The 20436-nt window shown below is 49.2% G+C and overlaps 1 protein-coding gene across 1 annotated transcript; it reads right to left on the bottom strand.

Annotated features, from left to right (window-relative positions):
- Positions 1-7749: 7749 nt before the first annotated feature.
- INHBB (inhibin subunit beta B) lies at positions 7750-19395 on the bottom strand. The gene is made up of 3 exons (XM_048869839.2): positions 19256-19395; positions 16265-17837; positions 7750-10345 (listed from the first exon to the last, which is right to left on the bottom strand). Exons 2-3 carry the CDS (start codon positions 16662-16664, stop codon positions 9570-9572), a joined length of 1176 nt encoding a protein of 391 aa, XP_048725796.1. The 5' UTR covers positions 16665-17837; positions 19256-19395; the 3' UTR covers positions 7750-9569.
- Between the last annotated feature and the right edge of the window lie 1041 nt (positions 19396-20436).

Genomic DNA, 20436 nt, shown 5'->3' with positions numbered 1-20436 from the left:
CACACAAATGCAGCTCACAGAGCCCAGGTCAAAGCAGACCAGAATGAAGCACAAAGCATTCTCAATCAAGAGGATCTGCCTGTGGAATGAACTTCCAGCAGAGATTAGATGGATCCACAATTTGCCCATGCTTAGAAACCTGCAAAACCTTCCTATTTGATAAAGCTTTTCCACCATACCCAAGATGATACTCACAGGATCAACCATTCCTTTCTCTCCACCACCAGAATAAACAAAACATCAACAAATGCAGCCCAAGCAGCACTTTCTATAATCTGAGAAGGCAGAGGAGCCATAGAGCTTGCTACTGCCAACCTACAGGGATGAGCAGCAGTAGAAAACCTCAAGAAAGATAAGACTCAAACTACTTATATCCAGATTCATCACTGGTGAAATGGGCACAATTCCACTGAAATCAGTAGAGTTGCACCACCATACACCAGCTGTGAATTTAGCCCATGGCTCTTAAACTGCGTAAAGCACTTCAGAAAGAAAGGTGCTATATTTAGGAACCGTAGTATTGCTGTGTAGATATTTTCATAACCCCTAATTATGCGGGGGGGGGGGGGAATTGCAAGCTCTGTAGTATTAACTAGATTGGATACATATATAATTAGAGAATGTTTCAACATGTAGACTCTTGACACTGGAGGCTTTATCAGCTCTTCCTACCTTCCTGATCTGTTTTGTTTTGATTTTAAAGCTGTTTCTGTCAATCATGGCAAGATTTACTCAGAGCACCTACGGCCGCTGTACATACTAGCATAAAATGTACAAGTAACAAACTTGTGTTCAAATCATCCTTATACTACCAGAAAGAGAACTTTACGTTGTTGTTATTATTGTTATATAACACCCAACACATGCTAGGAGCTAAACTGATCAGACAAAAGCAACTGATCATACAAGGTCACTGCCTAAATCGCTTACAGACTAAAGCCCTCCCCCCCACAGGGCCTCCATGAGCTCATGTCTGCAGGTGGGAAGGGGTTCAGATGGGGACTTCCTTCCCCAAACTGTCTCTCTCTCTGCAGAGTAGAAGACCCCTGAACCAAAGGCACCAGCTCCTGCAGAAGTGGGATTAGGCAGAAGTGCTGAGCCATGGGTCATTAGAATAGATGCCCGTTCTTTCCTGTAGATCACCAAGATGCACAAGTATCTTAGAAGATCTGTGGATTTATGGAAGATGTTCCTTAAGGTGCCAGTGGCAGGCCCTAAAACTAACTAGAGTTGGCTAATGACAAACAAAAGTGGAGGGATTGCCTTTTGGAGGGGTAAAGGGAGAATATTTCATTTTTTGTCAAAAATTCCATATATCACTGAAGTTAGAAAAAATATTCAACCAACTTTCTTAAAAACTCATTTTTAAAAACCATGCAACTCTAGGATTTGCATTTCATTTCTGTGTATTGCTGAAGTGATTAGTTCGTATTACTATCTATTGCCTGCAAAATAAAGATTTTTTTTATTTTACTTGGGAGGGATGGGAGCATTCTTTCCTACTCAGAGATAACCAAATGGATTTAATTGCCAGATTCTGATTTTAAAAAGCTTTTGTGGACCCAGTCTCCTCATGCCAATTTCTAGCCCAATGAGAATGTTAAGGACTGGAGTATGGGTATAAGCACCCCAAAACATGAGTTAATAATAGAAAGAGACAAGCATGTTGGTATAGTGAAATGATATGGCTATTCTAATACTCTTGTAACCAGACCACTATTGTGGCATGATTCATAATACCCAATGCCATGGACATCATAGAATCATAGAATATTAGGGTTTGAAGAGACCTCAGGAGGTCATCTAGTCCAATCCCCTGCTCAAAGCAGGACTAACACTAATTAAACCATCCCAGCCAGGGCTTTGTCAAGCCAGGCCTTAAAGATATTAAAAGATATTACAGAATAGACCAACAGCAGCTTATCTCTGGAGATGTAGATATAAAGGAACATAATACAAGGAACCCTCGTGCTGACTGATTTAAAATAGGATTCTTGCCTTCAAGCTAATGGGATAAATTCACACCTGGTTTAACTGGGTGCCACTCAATTGAGGATAATGGAGCTGCAGCCTCTGAAACTGCCCGAAAATATTACAGGCCTTGTTCTCCAATATCTTGCACCTTGTGCAGTCATTGTGCATGTACAAAATGGGTGTAAAATGCCTGCATGCCATGCCAGTCACATCCCCCTCCCAGCCACATGACGAGGGAGGGATGTGCAGACACCAGTAATTACAAGATTGCTGCATGGTGGCCACTGCTTGTGTGTGCAGCTTAGAGGGAATGTAGGTGCAGGGAAGAAAACAAATGGCACATTTTCACCAGCAACTAGCAAAGCACTACAAAATCCCACCCTGGACAGTTAAAAACCAGCCAGGTGTCAACCTTACCAGCATCCCCTGGCATCGGAAACATGACTAGGTAAGAGGTTATGAGGCCAAAGCACCACTGTACTCTTGATATTCTCAGTCATTGCAACAGCCCCTTGGGATTATAGGCACCTAGAGAGAATATAGGACAGCCTTGGGGTTGCTCTACTCTGTCCTAGAGACTAAACCAGACCCTGACTCATCATAAAATGAGGGATAAGCAAAGGTGGTTTGCCTTCCTCTTTGGGTGCTGAGCTGACTGGAGCTCAGCCACACTTGAAAATTCATCCCATTGCCGTCTCTTTAGCTATTTTATGGGCACGTACACATTATATATATATATATAGTGTTACAGGGGAGTACTCAAGAGTCAAGAAATGCCCCCTTGTGCAAAACCTATTATAATATTGTCACTGAAGAGAAGATCATATGATGGCTACCACAGCATACAATATACTTTGTTCTTATAGAGAACCATACACTCTTCAAGGTACTGTCTCTATAAACATTAACTAATTTATGTATATGTATTGTGTGTGTGTTTATATACACAAACACACCATCTAGAACAACTGAAGTGAAGATCAAGCAAAATACACAAACCCACACCCATCTAAAATACAAACACAGATTCTCATGAGTCATTATTAACCACCTCATAAATTACAGGGTTTTACAAAATATTATTACTGGAGATGATTCACTCCAGTGGACCTGAACTGCACATACATAACTCCCATTAGTAGTGATAAGAGTTGTTTGCTTTGCCTTCACATGACACTGGAATCCCAAGGCCTGGATTTACAGAAATGCTGAGCGCCCACGGCCCTGCCCAACTAGAGTTGGGGGAGCTTTGGGTGCACGGCACCTCTGGAAAAAAAATCCAATCCAAAGATTAGCTGGGGAGGATTAAAACATGGTTACAATATGCAGTCTGAGTAACAGGGGGTGGGGGGCTGCTGAGGAGCGGTTCATGGCATAAGGGGGTCAAGAATCCATTTCTACAGCCATACCACAGGGATGAGAGAGCCACCCCCTGGGCTGCAGGTAACACTTACGATTCCTGTATCACTGCTCCTGGAGGGAATGACTAGTTGAGCTATGCAGTTCAGGCTCCACTGTCCCTTACACCATTCCTCCCATGTTGCCCCACCAGTCTCAAAACTCCCCCTTACCCCATACCTGACCTGGGATATAATGAGCCCCTGAAGCAATTAGTTTCTTGGCACTAAGTGAACATAGTCTTAACTGCCCTGATTCTGTGCTCAGCGTAAACACTGCTCCCTGAAATGGGGAAGGATTAGCACATTTCCACAGATACCAATGAAACAAAACTCATAGGCAATGAGCTCAAACCTGCACTCTCTACTTAGGAAAAATGCTAACAGGATGCAAGATTGGGCCCATCTGACTGATGTAAGTTCTACACAAGGTGCTGGCTTTCTTAGGCATATGTATAAGTTTGCTTTTCTGCAGTATCTTCTTTTCCCTCTAATGAATTAGTCACCTTCATAGCACTTTATAACACATTTTGCTGCACTATGGTGTTGGACAATTCTCCTCAGAACCAGAAAATAAAACCTAGGGGCAAGGCTACTTACCAGCTGGAAGGAAACAAGAAATGTGCAGCCAGCAGCAGCTAATTACAAAATGGCCATTTTAGGGCTGCAGCTGCCTCATCCTGCCAGATTTAAAAAGCCTATTCCTCAGAAAGGCATGCTGGGGAAAAGAGGGAAGCCCTACAGTAAGATGAGGCAGTGGGGACCGGACAGTTGCTAAGAAAAGCCTTGCATCAGTGTATCTTACTGTGGCATTACAGTATTATAATTATTTATAAAGTCTGCCTGTGAAGCGTACATGGGTCATAGATGTATTTTTACATTACATTGTTTCAATTGGAGCTGGGCTGTGCAAGGCATAAAGCATCCTGAACTTCCGTGAGGTGCTCAGCGCCTCGCAGGAGTGAGCCCTTAATTGGGAGATGCAGCATGCTTCAGGCCACATAGAACAGGACTGAGACTTTGAAGCTCTGGGCTGTTGTCCCAGATGATCTGCTAGTCTGTGTGAGCCAAAGGAAGTCACATTGCCTCTCTGTGCACCAATTTTCCATTCTACCTGTCGCCTGTGTTTATGTATTTAGATTGTAAACATTTCAGGGCAGGGACGGTCTCTTACCATGAGTATGTGCAGTGCCTAGCACAACGGGGCCCTGATCTCTGCTTGAGCCTGTTGACACTACCATCATACAAATACTTCACAATAACAGCTGTGCCCTAATCCTGCATGGGCAGACCCCTGTACCCCCACTGAGCTCATTGCAGGATTCAACCCTACAACTACAAAGCATATACTCTTACCACCAGTCACCAGGGCCCAGACCCTGAAAAGTATTTAGGTACCTAACTCCCATTATACACCCCACACTGGAGCCCATGCCACTGCATCTTTACTGCTATTTTTAGCTGTGCCAGCTAGATTAAAGCTAGCACAGCTATGCTTACCGGAGCTGCTGTCACAACTCCAATTCCAGTAGAGATTTAGCCTTAGTCTATGAATCGGATTGATGTTTTGCCTTTAAATTTTGAGCGGTGGATAAAATATAGACAACAAAACACAGGAAATCAGCTTTAATATAAGGCTGCCGTGTGCATACATCAGGATTTTGATGGCGCCACAGAGTTCTCAGCCGCTGCTGCTTGTGTTTGCCATGACACCATAAAGCTTTAGCTCATCACTTTGCAAAGGGAATCCCAGTGACAACTGGGTACATTCAAAGAGGGTTCTTGCTGGATAGAAGTGGCGAAACCAGAGTAAAATAAGAAATATGTAAGATTGAGCCTGCAAGCCCTCTGCACGCAGACATTCTATTGAAGACAACAGGAGTCCTGTGCATGTGATCAGGCCCTCGATTTGATATTGGAAAAAAAACAGGCTACAGCTCATGTCTCACAAAGATTTTAAAATATGGCATGTTACACAGAGTGGTTATGTGAGTCCAAGTAATCACACCAATTATGTAATTTCATTTAATTGTGGTAATTACTGAAATACACAATAGCTTACTAAAAGTTATTCCAAAAGCTACACCCGAAGACCATGATAGAGCCTAATTCTGTTTTCACCTATTCTGGCACAACTCAGGAATAACTCCACTGAAATCAATAGAGTTATACTGATGTAAAAGTGGTTGCTACAATTGTGAGAGACCAAGGAAATCCATCGTTTGAATAGAGATCTTGACCACTCGAGATAATTAAAGATCCTGTGGTACTTTGCACAAGAGGCAGGTGCTAGTTCCTGGCCAAACACCAAGGCATGTAAGTAAATAGCCCCTGTATATTCAACCTTCACTGCTTAGTTCTAAACTGATGTGTAAAGTTGTTGTACTCAGTTAAGCAGTTGCTGATTCCAAACCAAAAGGATGGATGCATTTTAATGGTGTACAGAGTATATATATATAGAGAGAGAGAGAGAGAGACTGAGACAGAGAATCTGTGCTTATTTGCACTAGAGTGTATCAGCGGAATTACTCCAAGCTGACACCGTTAGTGAAAGCAGAAACTGCTCTCAGAGAAAAATCTTTTGCTTTATGAAAGAATCTTGAAATATTTTGTAAAGTGCTTCACAATCTTTTGAGCAGAAAGTCACTGTCCAAATGTAAGTTAGTTTTAAGAATAATAAATTCATTAAGCATAAAAACTGGGATTTTCAAAGGACCGTAGGGGAATTGGGTACCTTATTCCCGTTGGCACCTTTGCAAAATCCAAGCCTAAATCCTCAGTACTTAGGCACAACTGTGCTTTTTTTTTTTTAACTAATATTATAGATCTGTAGCCAGTTGTGGCAAAGAATATAAAGTTTAACCCTTGTTTTTCATGATCTGTCTGTACTGACTTTCATTTTCATATGTTATTGCTGTGTGAACAGACTATACAACAAATACATTGTTAATTTCCAGTTCTGACTTCTCCTCTCTCACAAGTGACAAAGCAAAGCAGGTGAGTCTTGGATGATTTCTGAGCCATTATCTATTACCAGTGGAAATGCACAGTGTGCAAAGTCGAACCATCGTGTGTTCTGTTGGTGCACCATATTGTGACATGCCTTTCACAGAACGCTCATTCACACCAGTAGGAGTTCCATGTAGGGAACTTAGTTTTTACTTCTGTTAGAATATTTTAAATGAGGAAGGAGCATGGATTTCCAGCTCCAGAACCTCAGTGCATCAGCAGGACTGAATAATAATATGTAGCATTTACAAGGCCTAAGCCGAAGCCCACTGAAGTCAATGTGAAAGACTCCCATTGATTTCAATGGGCTTTGGATCTGGCCCACTGCGCACTTTTGCAAACTAACCTTCACAACACCTGCTGTGACCTGTGGCCTTTGCAACAGCTGCAGATAAGCTCCATGTTATAGAGAGAGCAACCTGAAGCAAAAAGATGAAGGCCACCATTTCCAAAAGTGGCCTATCATTTTGGGTGCTTCTTTTTCTGGGTGTTCAACTTGAGATATGAGGGGCCTGCTGTTGAGATGTGCTGAGCCCCTACAACTCCAGCACCTCTGAAAACTAAGCCCATAGTGCCTCAAATTGGCACTCAAAATCAGAGCCCACTTTTGAACATGTTGGTCTAAGTGATCCCTGGGCTGGGTCATTGTCAGAGCCAGGATTAGATCTCATGATTTATTAGCCCCCAGCTTTGTGCTAAGACCAATAACTCATTCCACACCTAAGAGCAACAGACGTTGCCCAGACATTGGGTAAAATGTTAAAAAGTGCTTACATGACTTGGGAGCCCAAATCTTATTTTCAAAAGTGACCTAGGCCCAGATCCTCAAAGGTACATTGGTGCTTAACTCCCACTGATTTCAATTTAGATGCCTAAATAGCTTTGAGGATCTGGGCCCAAGTCATTTTTGTATGCCATAATTATAGAACCTGCTTGCTTAACAACTGACTTTTGACTGTCCCTTAAGTGGTGCTTGAAGACAGATTTCATGACATACAAAAAAAACACATGAACTGAAAATACTTCTTTGACAACTGTTCAGGTGCCTGTAAAGCTGGAAAAGCATAATATATGATTTTCAGGCCAGGATCGGGGCCTGACACCAGACTTTGCTGTGGTGAGCAATGTTAATACAGTCTAGGGTTGCCAAACCTCCAGGATGGTCCTGGAGACTCCAGGAATTAAAGCTTAATCTTTAATTAAAGATTATGTCATGTGAGGAAACCTCCAGGAATACATCCAACCAAAATTGGCAACCCCTATAGTAGTCTCATGCTCCATCTTACCCACCCTCCTCACCCTTAATCCTGAGAGTTGTAAATTATATGTAACCAAGCTTCCCAGGAGGTGACATGCATAAAAGCTCATCCAGTTTTCAATCTTTTTATTTACTTAATCTGTACACAAATGCAAAATACTTCAACAGCAAATCTAAGTGAAACTTGTTTGGTTTTAAATTACTATGGAACAGAACCTAAAAGGAACTTTATTAAATAAACATAAAAAATGGATTTAAAGGATGTACATATTGTAATGTATTCTAGAACAGTCATTTTTTCACGCTACGTTCCATGTGCGTACGGTATAGAAAAGACATTGAATAGAACAAACAATCCATTTTGTACCCTGAAAGAATCGGCAGGCCTTGTGAGGGATTGCTCAGTACAACTACATGATATACGATGGCTTTGCCATCTCATAAAAATTATAACTAATACGTTGGCCTCTTTGGTTCCAAAATTTATGTATAATACATTTAAATGTATTCATTTTTGCTGCTATAAAAATAACATTTTTTTTTCAAATGGCAGGTTTTTGACTAATCATGCAACTAAATCAGTGCAAACATTAAAAGCAATCATTCGCTTTAAAAAAGAAGCAAAAGATTTAATTTCAAGTATAAAAAAATATAAAAAAGTCATATCATAAGTCCAGTTTTGTCTAGTATGGGTCAACACTTTAAATTGCATAGCTCATGCGGCACCTGTTTACCTAGATAGTGAGCAAAGATAAGTGCACTATCAAGTACCACTTTTCAAGGCATTGAAATCTGCAAGTGCTATAATATGTGCATTCAAGCAGTTTGCAAGTGCTATGCTGTATCTTTATTTTCGGATCTTTATGGCCATCCTTGACACTTCCTGGTAAAGAAATTGAAAGCACTCTCCTCTCTCCTCCTTTCCAAGACTTGTTAAAATGTTCTTCACCTTTTATTAAATGCACAGCATTTTTCAGAGTGTCTCCACCACGTTACTGTAATTCTTTTTAGGGTTCATTGGTTTAGTTGCGGTAGCATTTGTTTTTGTTTGTTTGTTTTTTCTCCCACATTACATGTCCTTGCGGAGTCTCCTGCTGAAACACATAGATTGCAACTTTGATTTTTTGTTCTTAAAACAGCAAGATGCTAATGGTCAGCACAATCCAGATATGACAGAAAAGCCCCTTTTCAATGGCACAACAGACATAGCCGTCCATGGATTTCTAGCAGTCAGTTAAAGCATCAAATAATGCCAACCTAACGTGATTTAGAAGAATACAGCAAGTCTCAGAATTACAGTAGCTGCTTAGGTGTATCTCTCCCTCTCTCTCATGTTATCATGTGATATTCCTTCACTGGAAGTGCTGTCGGAAGATAAGGATATGTGTGGTGTTTATATGAGGAGATTTTAAATTAAGAGGAAGTGATCACCTGCGTAGGCAGGTGGACTGCGGCTTCCCTTTGGACCTAAGAGGTGATGGTAATTTTTAAGTTTGGTGATTTTGACTCCTGCGTGCAAGAATATATTATGTTCTCTCTTTTCTGTGTTCTTTTGTATGAGCACAGAGCTCATTTCAGTCCGACTTTCCAGGCAGGTGGGGAAACAGTTGCTTAGCCATTCACTTGTACTGGCAGGCATTTTAGTTATGTTGTCACTGGTGATTGACTTCCTGTTACTTGTATCTCTTTTTCGGGTGTGGGTGTGGGTGTGTTTAAAGTATTTCATAGCATTAGTTTACAAGTGGTAGAATATTTAAATATCCAAGATCCACAAACTGCCACTGTCCTGACACCGATGTGAAACTTTTTTTTTTTTTTGCCAGACTTTTCCACAGTGACTTAACACCGATGCCTGGATACACAGTGAAACTTCCTCCAACACCATCTAGTATGGGAATGTTCTCTTTCTCCCCCCCGAAACACACCTTAAATCAAGCACAACCACATTCTTCCACAATCATATTGGGAACGTCCCTTTTCACAATGTTGTATTCATCGTCAAAGTACAGCATTGACATTGTGCTAAGTTTGGTTGGAATGCAACAGGAGTTCACGGTGCCTGGGTTCAGCCCTCGCATGCGGTACTGATTCACTACCGCAGTGTGAAAAGAGGAAGCTGATCCTGGGACTCCAGCCAAGTAGGCTGGGCAGCTCCCTTCACAGTAATTCCCATAGTAACCTGATGGCGCTATGATCCAGTCATTCCACCCAATGAGTCTAAAGTCAATGTAAAACTGTTGCCTGCAACATAGATTGGTCCTGCCATCACACTCCAGGCCTCTTTTCCGGATCCTGTGTTTGTTATCAGCTAACCGGGCTTGCACTACTAAAAAAGGACGGTGGGATTCCTCCCCAGGGTCCACATAAATTGGCAGCACTGAATACTCTTCACAGCCCTCACATTGAACATCCAGGTTCAGTCTCCTTTCTCCTTTCTCAAACAGAGCCTGGATCACCTCGGTCATGGGAAAAGTGTGCCAACCACTTCTTTTGAGATCAACTTTCTTTTCGACCACATTCCACTTGTTGCTAGTGTCCAGGTCTTGGAAATAGATTTTGACTTTTACTTTTCGCCTGCTGCCTTTCTCTAAGACATACGGAAGCAGCTTCAAGTAAAGCCACAGGCTGGCTTGAACGACAAACAAGTTCTGGTTCCCTTCATTTGAGATGAAGAAATAGAGGCGGACTCTAGATGAGGCCATATCATCTGCAAGAGAAGGAGAGACCAGCAACATTAAGTCAAGAAGAAAATGCACTATTTGAGCAATTCTAGATTCAGAAAAATGCTAGAACATAACTGATCAAAACTACTGGGAGAATTTATTAGCCAGGAATAATGCACTGAATTAGAGATCCAGAATTTGTATTAGAAATACATTAAAAAGTGACTTCCCAGAGCAAAAATCTAACCAGGCCATAGCTGAACATGTCAGATCCAAAGAAAGCAAGATAAATTATTCAGAGGAATGGCTCTGAAGAGCCAGAGAGATTCAAGCGGGTATAAGAGTACCCTGAAAAATACAGCATTTGTACCTTGATATCTACTAATTAGTTTAGGAAAAGGTTCAGCCTTCAGATACCTTTTGGATTTTACAGGAAAGGCTTTTTAACAACCAGTGAAGCTTCAGTGACTAACGAAGGATTTTGTTACAATTTCCCATATGCTAATCTTAACAGATAGCATCCAAAACACCAGGGAAAATGTTCTCAAAAGCATGTCCACTCGTACACAGGGTTAAACTAATCTATATCTACTCTTCCTAAGTAGCAGGGTATCACCCATCAGATTTTGATCTCTGCCTTTCCCCCGCCCATAAATGCTAAAAAGAGGTCAAATGAAGCAGCCGTGGTGATTGTAATATCCTTCTCATTGACTGGTCTTAATGTATTTCTTAATGTCACAATTAAATGAGTGAAACTATCACTGATATTCCACCCAATGTCTAGCTTTAATACATTATTTGCAACCAAAAGTGTTCACCACATGAAAGGTACCAGAACTACTTGTATCTGCTGGAATCATGTGCTATGAGCATCACACAGCTATGCTTTAGGTGATAAATGTCCAGTCTAGCCTTTTTAGTGTGCACTTAATCCACATGTTCTAATTACATTCTCCTGACTGCTATTTAAAATTATTGGATGGACAGGTGTTTCTAATCTGTTACAATCTGTTTGATTGTGTTCTGTACATTGCCAAGCTCAGATTTGTATCCCTTTCGGTTGCCCAGGAACCTTTCTTCTTTTTGTCCACCTATATACCTTTCGGGGGTTTTGTAAAGTCAGAGTCTTAGTGTGTCACCCCAGATCCCTTCAAAATATGTCTGTTAGGCCCAGGCAGTGCATATAATGTTTCTGGTGCCTTATCATGTTTGCTGTGTCTATGTATGTTTTATATAAAACAGATTTGGAAGGTGTTGAAAAAATAAGTGATTGTCAATTGAGTACTGAATAGAACTGCAACCCCAGCAGTGATGTCACAGCATTAGACTTTTAAGAAAATGGTAAAAAAAAATCCTATTACTTGTCAACACACAACTTTTCTATAAACTGATCACAGTGAAAGGAAATCAACAGCAGTGTGTCATTATATCAGTACAAAAATGCATATTACCTATGGTAGAAGAGCACCTAAGAGATACATATTCATATGTAATATATAGACCTATAAATATTGATGTGATTATAAACAGACAAGCATGTATCTATTTTGTTTATTCACAAAAGATACTGTAAATGTATGCTTTTGATAGATAGTTGGGTAGATGCTGTAGATAGATGGACAGTATACATACGAATAGATTTTGTAGATGGGTGGGTAGTCAGATACCCCAGAGAAATAAAAATAAATTTAGTGATACAGCAGATTGATTGAGGGATACAGCAGGAAGACAGGCATGTACTTATGGTGGATTGACAGTGTAGATGGATATGTAAAGGATATAGATCCAGTGGATGAATGGAAGGATGGATGGATACTGCAGGTTAGATAGATAGATACAGTGAATGGATCAGATGGATGAACAGGACTGATATGGTTGATGGACAGGTATTGTGGATGGATACAGTGAACATGCAGCTGGATGGATGGATAGCCAGAGCAGATGGACAAACATTGTACGTAAAAGGCTGAACATAGTAGAAGATGGATATGTTAAGTGGAAAGATGGACTGACAGAGTGAGTGGATAGATCAATAAAGTGTGTGGATGGGTGAATGCACTAGGTAGCTGGCTGGATAGGTAACATAGGTGCAGGTGAACTATGGATAGATGGGGTGGGTAGGCAGATGATGGGTACAGTGAACGTGTACAGTGGATACATGGGTACACTGGAGGGATGCCACAGAGGAGGCTGAAAGACATACAGAGATGGGATGATGGAACAGACAGGGCTGTAAGGCATGTGAGTGGTGTGTGGATGGATGGAGCGAGCTGAGGGCATATGGAGGGAGGAGGTGAATGGATATAGCAGTGAGGCTGGAGGGTGTGGGTGGATAGATGGATGGATGAGTATAGCAAAGGGGGTGGAGGATATGGTGGTTAGATGGGTAAAATGGATGTGGTGAATGGATGGGTGGGTGTAGCAGAGGAATTAGAGGGTATAGAGGGATGGATGGAGTTGATAAGTGAGGGTTGCAGAGATTGTTGAAGGACAAGTGGAAATGGATGGGTGGATGGATGGATCTGTCAGGCAGGCAGAGGTGATGGATGGGTGACTGGGTATAGCAGAGGGGGTTGGATGGCATGGGTAAAGGAATGGCTGTAAAAGAGGAATGGGGAATGGAGGTAGCAGAGGGGGCTGAATGGCATGTGAGTAGAGGAAAAGAGGATGGATAGATGTATATATGGATGGAATAGCTTGGCAGAGGGGTGGATGCAATGGTGTAGTAGAGGGATGGATGGCATGGGGCGGGTGGATGTGATGATGTAGCAGAGAGATGGATAGCACGGGGCAGGCAGATGGAATATTGTAACAGATGGGTGGATGGCATGGGATGGGCAGATGATGTGGTGTAGCAGAGGGTGGATGGTGGGGCAGGTGGATGGCATAGGGTGGGCAGCTGGAATGATGTAGCAGAGGAATGGATGGCATGGGGTGGGCGGATGGATGGATAGATGGAGAAGAGGGGTGGGTGGACAGATGGATGTATAGATGGATTGATGGGTGAAGCAGAGGGGTCGCTGTCATGGGATGAATGACTGGGTGAAGAATAGAGTGGCAGGCATGGGATGGATGGAGGAATGGGTGAAGCAGAGCTGTGAATGGATGGATGGATGCATGCATGGATGAACAGCTGCGTGGGCGGGGGGGTGAAGCAGATGGGTGGCTGCGATGGGGTGGATGCATGGATGGAATTGGGAAGCAGAGGGGTGGATGGACAAATGGATGGATGGGTGAAGCAGAGAGTTGTCTGCCATGGAATGGATGAATGGATTGATGAAGCAGAGGAGTGTCTGGCATGTGGGAAATGGATGGATGGACAGATGGGTGAAACAGAGGGGTGGCTGGGATGGGATGGACAAATGGATGGGTGAAGCAGAGGAGAAGATGCATGGATGGCCGAAGCGGATGGTGGCTGGCCTTGGATGGGTGGATAGATGGACAGATGGGTGAAGCACAGGAGTGGCTGTCATGGGATGGATAGATGAAGCAAAGGGGTGGATGGACAGATGGGTGAAGCAAAGGAGTGGCTGGCCTGGGGTGGATGGACAGATGAAGCAGAGGGGTAGCTGGCATGGGATGGACAGATGGATGGGTGAAGCGGAGGGGTGACTGGGATGGATAGATGAATGGATGGGTAAAGCAGAGGGGTGGCCGATATGGTTTGAATGGATGGGTGGGTGAACAGAAGGGGTGGCTGGCATGGTGTGGATGGACAGATCAGTGAGGCAGAGGAGAGGCTGGGGACGGATGGACAGGTGGGTGGGTGAAGCAGAGATGGCTGGCCTAGGGTGGATGGACGGATGGTTGGGTGGAGGGGTGACTGGCATGGAGTGGATGGATCATTGAACAAGTATGTGAAGCCGAGGTGTGTTTGGAATGGATAGATGGATGAACAGAAGGATGGGTGGCTGTGAAGCGGAAAGGTGGCTAGGTGGGATGGATGGGTAGGTGACAGGGAGAGGTGGCTGGCATGGTGTGGACAAATAGGTGGGTGAAGCAGAAGGGTGGCTGGGATGGGGTGACTAGTGTGGGGTGGATGGATGATTGGATGGGTGGGTGAAGTGGAAGGGGTGGCTGGCATGGGATAGATAGGTGAATGGATGGATAAGGCAGAGGGATGGCTGGGTGGGACGTATGGGTAGGTGACACGGAATGGTGACTGGCATATGGTGGATGGACAGATGGGTGGGTGATGCAGAGGAGTGGCTGGCGTGAGATGGTTGGACAGATAGGTGGGTGGGATGGACGAACAGGTGGGTGACACAGAGGGATGGCTGGGATGGACGGACAGGTGGGTGGGTGATATAGAGAGGTGGCTGGCCTGGGGTGGACGGGCAGATGGGTGAAGCAGAGGGGTGGCTAAGTTGGTGAAGAAGAGAGGTGGCAGGCATGGGGTGGGTGGGTGGATGGATGGATGGATGGATGGATGAAGTGGAGGGGTAACTGGGACAGATGGATGAACTAATGGGTGAAGCAAAGGGGTGGCTGGGATGAATGGGTGAAGCAGGGGGATGGCTGGGTGGATGGATGGACAAGTGGTTGACGTGGAGTGGTGGCAGGCATGGGGTGGATGGACAGAAGGAGGGTGACGCTGAGGGGTGGCTGAGATGGATGGCCTGGGATATGGGGTGGCTGGGTGGACCGACGGACGGATGGTTGATGCGAAGGGGTGGTTGGAAGGGGGATGACATGGTGGGAGGGCTGAGACAGATGGCTGGGTGATGGGTTGGCTGGGAAGGACCGACGGACGGGTGGATGACACAGGGTGAATGAATGGAAGGGGTGACACAGAGGGGTGGCTGGGACAGGGAGGATGTATGGAAGGGGGTGAAGCAGAGGGGTGACTGGCATGGGGAGGGCAGATGGAAGGGGGTGGGATGGGGTGACTGGAACAAGGTGGACAGACGTAAGGGGGTTGACGCATGGGGGGGTTGACGTAGAGGGGTGGCTGGGACGGATGGCCGGGGAGCGTGGTGAGATGGGGTGTCTGGGATGGACTGACAGACAGCTGGGTGATACAGAGATGATACACAGGTGGGACAGATGATCGGGTGATGGGATAGGGTGGCTGGCATGGACCCATGGACGGATGGAAGGGGGTAACACAGGGTGGCTGTGGGGGATGGGATGCAGTGGCTGGCACGGGGCGGACTAATGGAAGTGGGTAACGTGGAGGGTTCGCTGGCCAGGGGTGGGATGGTGGGGCTGGCACGGGGAGGACAGGTGGAAAGGGGTAATGTGGAAAGGTGGCTGGGATGGATGGCCGGGGGTGGGATGGGGTGGTTGACACGGGGTGGATGGATGGAAGGGGGTAACGCGGAAGGGTGGCTGGGACAGATGGCTGGCACAGGGCGGACAGGTAGAAGGGGGTGACACGGAGGGGCTGGGACAGGGCAGATGGATGGAAGGGGGTGACTCGGAGAGGTGGCTGGGATGGACGGCCGGGGGTGGGATGGGGTGGCTGGCACAGGGCGGACAGGAGGAAGGGGGTAATGCAGTAGAGTGGCTCAGACGAATGGCCGGGGGGACGGATGGAAAGGGGTAACGTGGAGAGGTGGCTGAGGCGGATGACCGGGGGGACAGGGTGGCTGGCCCACGATGGACGGGTGGAAGCAGGTAACACAGAGGGGTTGCTGGGACAGGCCGTATGGGTGGAAGGGGTAACGCGGAGGGGTGGCTGGCACAGGGCGGACAGGTGGCTGGGGGGATGGAGTGGCTGGGACAGGGCGGACGGGTGGCTGGGACGAATGGCTGGGGTCACGGGGTGGCTGGGCAGATGGGTGGAAGGGGGTGACGCGGAGCGGCTGGGACAGATGGCTGGGGGGACGTGGTGGCTGGCACAGGGCGCACGGGGGAAAGGGGATAATGCAGAGGCTTAGCTGAGATGGATGGCCGGGTGGCTGGGACGGACCGACGGCCGGGTGGGTGAGGCAGAGCGGTCGGGGGAACGCGGAACCCACCTGTCTCGGCGAAGCTGATGATCTCGGACACTTGCTCGTGCAGCGGGGGCCCGCCGCTCGCCTGCCCGTCCAGGCTGGGGATCTCCACCCGACCGTCCTCCCGCACCTTGCCGGCGTGCAGCTTGCGCAGCGCCGTGACCATGGCCGCCTTGGGCACGGCGTGGGTGATGTTGGGCCGGTCCCGCAGCTGCAGCCGGCTCAGGATGTGCCGCTTCACCGCCTCCAGGAAATCCCCGTCCACCTTGCCCGGCTCCTCTGGCCGCCGGAAGCCGCAGGACGTGCAGGTGTCCTGGGGGGCGCCCCCCGCGGTGGGTGGCGGCGTCGGGGAGCCCCCGGCGCCCATCGCCAGCCAGCAAGCCACCAGCGCGGCCAGGACCCCGCTCCAAGCCGGCCCGTCCATGGCGGGCAGCGGGCGCTGTGGCGGGGGGCAGAGCGGGGGGCCGTCCCGATCCGCTGCTGGGAGTCCGGCTAAGTCCCGGCCGCCGGCAGCTCCGCTCAGGTCGCTCCCCGGCAGCAGCGCCCAGGGCAGGGGGGCGGTGGCAGCCAAGCTGGGATGGGGAGGGGTAGCAGCGCCACTAGGGGGGCGGGAGCCAAATTGGGGGGCAGCGGAGCGTCCAGGCGGGGAACTGAGGTCTAAAGTAGGGGCGGCAGGCTGGGGGGGGAGAGAGTGCCAGGGGAGCCCGGTTAGGGGGCGGCAGGCTGGGGGGGAGAGGGTGCCAGGGGAGCCCGGTTAGGGGGCGGCAGGCTGGGGGGGGAGAGGGTGCCAGGGGAGCCCGGTTAGGGGGCGGCAGGCTGGGGGGGGAGAGGGTGCCAGGGGAGCCCAGCTGGGGACAGGAGGTGCCAGGGGAGCCCGGGTAGGGGCAGAAGCAGCAGGCAGGTTGCAGGGGGCGCGGGTCGAGGAGGAGGGAGGCTGTAGGGGACAGCAGCAGCTGCCCCCGGGGCGGCAGACGGAGCTCCAAGCACAGGGCAGGCGGCTCACTCCCCAGCGGACACCCCCAGGGAGAGCCGTGCGGCTGCCTGTCCCTTCGCGGCGGCTCTCAGCTCCCCAGGTCCCGCCGAGCCGGGGGCAAGCTCTCAGTCTGGCGTCATCGGGGCTGAGGGGGGAGAGGGACCCGGCCGGGTTACGTGCAATCCAGCGGATACCCGGCGGGAAGGAAACCAGGCTGGTGCCCCACACCCCGCCCGGCAAAGCCACGCCAGGGGCGCTGGGTGCAGGGCGGCTCCGCTCGGTCCTCTCGCTGGGCAGCTCCCCTGCCGCCAGCTCCCGGGAGTGGGAAGTCAGCTCCACACATGCAACCCCTTCCCCTCCCTGCTGTCGGTCCCGGCTCGGCGCTAGCGTCCTGCCAGGCTGCCCTTCCCTCGGGCCGCAGGGGCAGGGAACGCGAGCCGAGCAAATCCACGGGCTCAGCGCCGCGCCGCTGCGCGCTGGTCCGGCCGCCTCTCCCGCGTCCCCATGCTCAGCGCGGCTCCCTGGCGGCGGGTGAAGCTCCGGCTCTGCGTGCGCGGCGCTCTGCCTGGCCCGTGGGGCTGGGTGGCTTTTAACGCGCCTGACGGTCCGGCTCCGAGCCGCAGCCTGCGGGGGCGGGGGGGGGGGGGGGGAGGAAAGGCTTGTGGGGGGAAGCGGCTCGCTGCTCACTTATCTGCCGCTGGTCTCCGCCTGCTCATCCCCCCCCCCGCCCGCGCCCCCCGCAAAATCACGACACTGGGCCACTTTCGCCTGAAACTTTTACACGGGCGTGAAAGCCACGTGGGGACTTCAACGTGCCCCCGGGACGCCGCAGGCTCCTGGCTCGGGAGCAGCTGGAGCCTTCGGCCGCCTAGGCTATTGCAGCCACTTCCTGGTGTGGAAATATTCGCTTTGCCGGTTCTCTAACCGCGCACACACACCCGTCCAGCCCTGGCCAGAGTCAAAGCGGCGTCCGACCAGCCAGGCCCCCGAATGGCCAGTTTGCTGCAGTTAACACCCCCCCCAGGAGCTAGGTGGGTCTGAGCCCGGGGCTCGTCTCCCTTTAACACCCGGAGTTGCGGGAAGTTTGCGGGTGGGGGTACATCCGAAGCTGCGAGCTCCTGGCCCACAAATGGGGACCGAGGGCGACGAGCCGGACGCGCGGGGACCCGGCAGCGTGGTGGCTGGTGTCACACGGGCAGGGCTCCGGGGGCCGGCGAGAAGGGGGAGCCCGTGGCGGGCAAGTGACAGGCAGCCCGCGCTGCTGAGCTCTGGGCGGGGGAAGAACGGCAACCCGGTCACCGAGCCCTGCTCTGCTCCCCCGAGAGAGCCCGGCGCTGCCTGCTGCAGCCGCCCGCCTCCCCTCGCCCCGCTGGGGCTGCGCTCGTACGGAGCGAGTCTCCTCGGGGAAGCCCCTGGCTTCGGTCTCCGCCTGGCGCCCCGGAGAGCAGGACGGGGACCGCTCGGGCTGCAATGCACAGAGACTCCCCGCCAGCTCTCAGCACCGGGCACAAACTCGGGTCCCACTAGCTGGGGGTGCACAGGGCGGCTGGGAGGAGGCGAGAAGCAGAGGGTCTCTCCTCCGACTCAGCAAAGGGGACCCACCAACCAGCAGATCACGCAGCAACAGGCGCTCTACGGAACTCGGCACCAAGCCGAGCGCACGCACACGACTATTAGCCCCCTACCGCGTCCACACAGCGAAACAAACCCAGCCCTCGCTCGCCAGCTCAACGCGGCCCCACATGCCCAAAGCCCGTGCGAATGACACGCCGCGCACGCTGCCCGCCACCCTCACCGACATAAGCTCCCCCCCGCGCGTACAAAGGCCGGCACGCTGCACACACTCACAGCCACACAACTCCCCCCAGGCCACACAAACAGGCGCACGGCGCGTACTCTCACCGGCAAAACAACCCAACGTGCACACCAGAGCTACGCTCCCAGCACAGCTCCACACCTGAGTCACACCCCGCACCCGCGCGCTCCACACCACACTGCTGACCTTGGGCGGCGCAATCCCAGCGCATCCGCCAAGGGTTCACCTGCGGTGGGCAGGGCAGGTGCTTTTCCCGCGCTGGCTGCTGCCCGGTGGGTTTCCCGCCGTGCCAGGGCGGGGCGAGGGCTTGGTGGAGCAGGTAAAAGCAGCGCTGCTGGGCACGGGCACGGGCACCTCCAGGCTATGGGGCAGGCAGCAGCCTCCGGCGTGGGAACGCTGGGGAAAGGGCGCCGCCTGTCGCTCGCGGCTGGAAACGGGCCAGCTGGCCCAAGGCAGCTTTCTGCTTAGCAGCTTTGTGACAGTGCTCAGGTTGCATCAAGGGGACAGAGGGGGATGATGATAAATAATAACAGCACCCAGTAAGTGTTACATTTCAATTAATTAGTGTCTTGCTCGTAGCTCATCCTTCACTTGGCCAATTAGCGCTGTTCATCTAAAGGGCTCAAAACAATTATTTTTCCAGATGAAGAAACTGAAATGCAGAGGAGGGGAGGCGAGGCAAGGCTTCCCCCTCCCAGGTCCAGAAGTGGTCTCTCAGTGTGGGTGATCAATTTAATTTTGAGACACCTGGGGTCTGTACAGGAGGGAGCCTCTTGCAAGCCTGTCCCATGGTGGGGAAGAATCCATCTAATATTTAAAGGCTGGGAAATAGCACAACACCCTAGGGCAGATTTTTTCTTCACCAAAGGAGCTTTGTTGTCATTTTGCCAGTGATCCAAGAAATGCCAGGTATGTGTCATGAGGTAATTGGGTCAAGTGCAGTTGCCCTCCCTGTTACAATCTGGGCTAATCTCTGCCCAGCACTGAGTCTGCTCAGTTGACAAAAACATATTAGATCACATCTGAACACCATTCTCATTGCCAGGGGTTGGGTGTTGGGGCTCTCATAATGCTTACATATTACTGCATGGACAGCTAACCCCTGCAGGTTCTAATCTAATTAATGACCGCAAACCTTTTGTTTTAATTCTATAGTGTGTTTCTGGGGGATTTGGGAATATTTTGCCCAACATATTCTTAAGTATTAACAAAATCAATAACTTGATCATCTCCTTTGCAGTTCATATTACAAATGCAAATGTTGATGTTTTAGTCCACATTTTTTTTAATACCTGGACTGGCAAAATACTGACCTACTACACACTATTAATATTTTAAACTATAAGGAGGAAGGGTAGTCTGGTCATTAAAGAAAGAGCTGATCAGGACTTTTTCAATTCAACTTTT

This window comes from Caretta caretta, chromosome 11, assembly GCF_965140235.1.
Source record: "Caretta caretta isolate rCarCar2 chromosome 11, rCarCar1.hap1, whole genome shotgun sequence".
NCBI lineage: Eukaryota > Metazoa > Chordata > Testudines > Cheloniidae > Caretta > Caretta caretta.
This window is presented reverse-complemented; position numbering and strand designations above follow the sequence as displayed.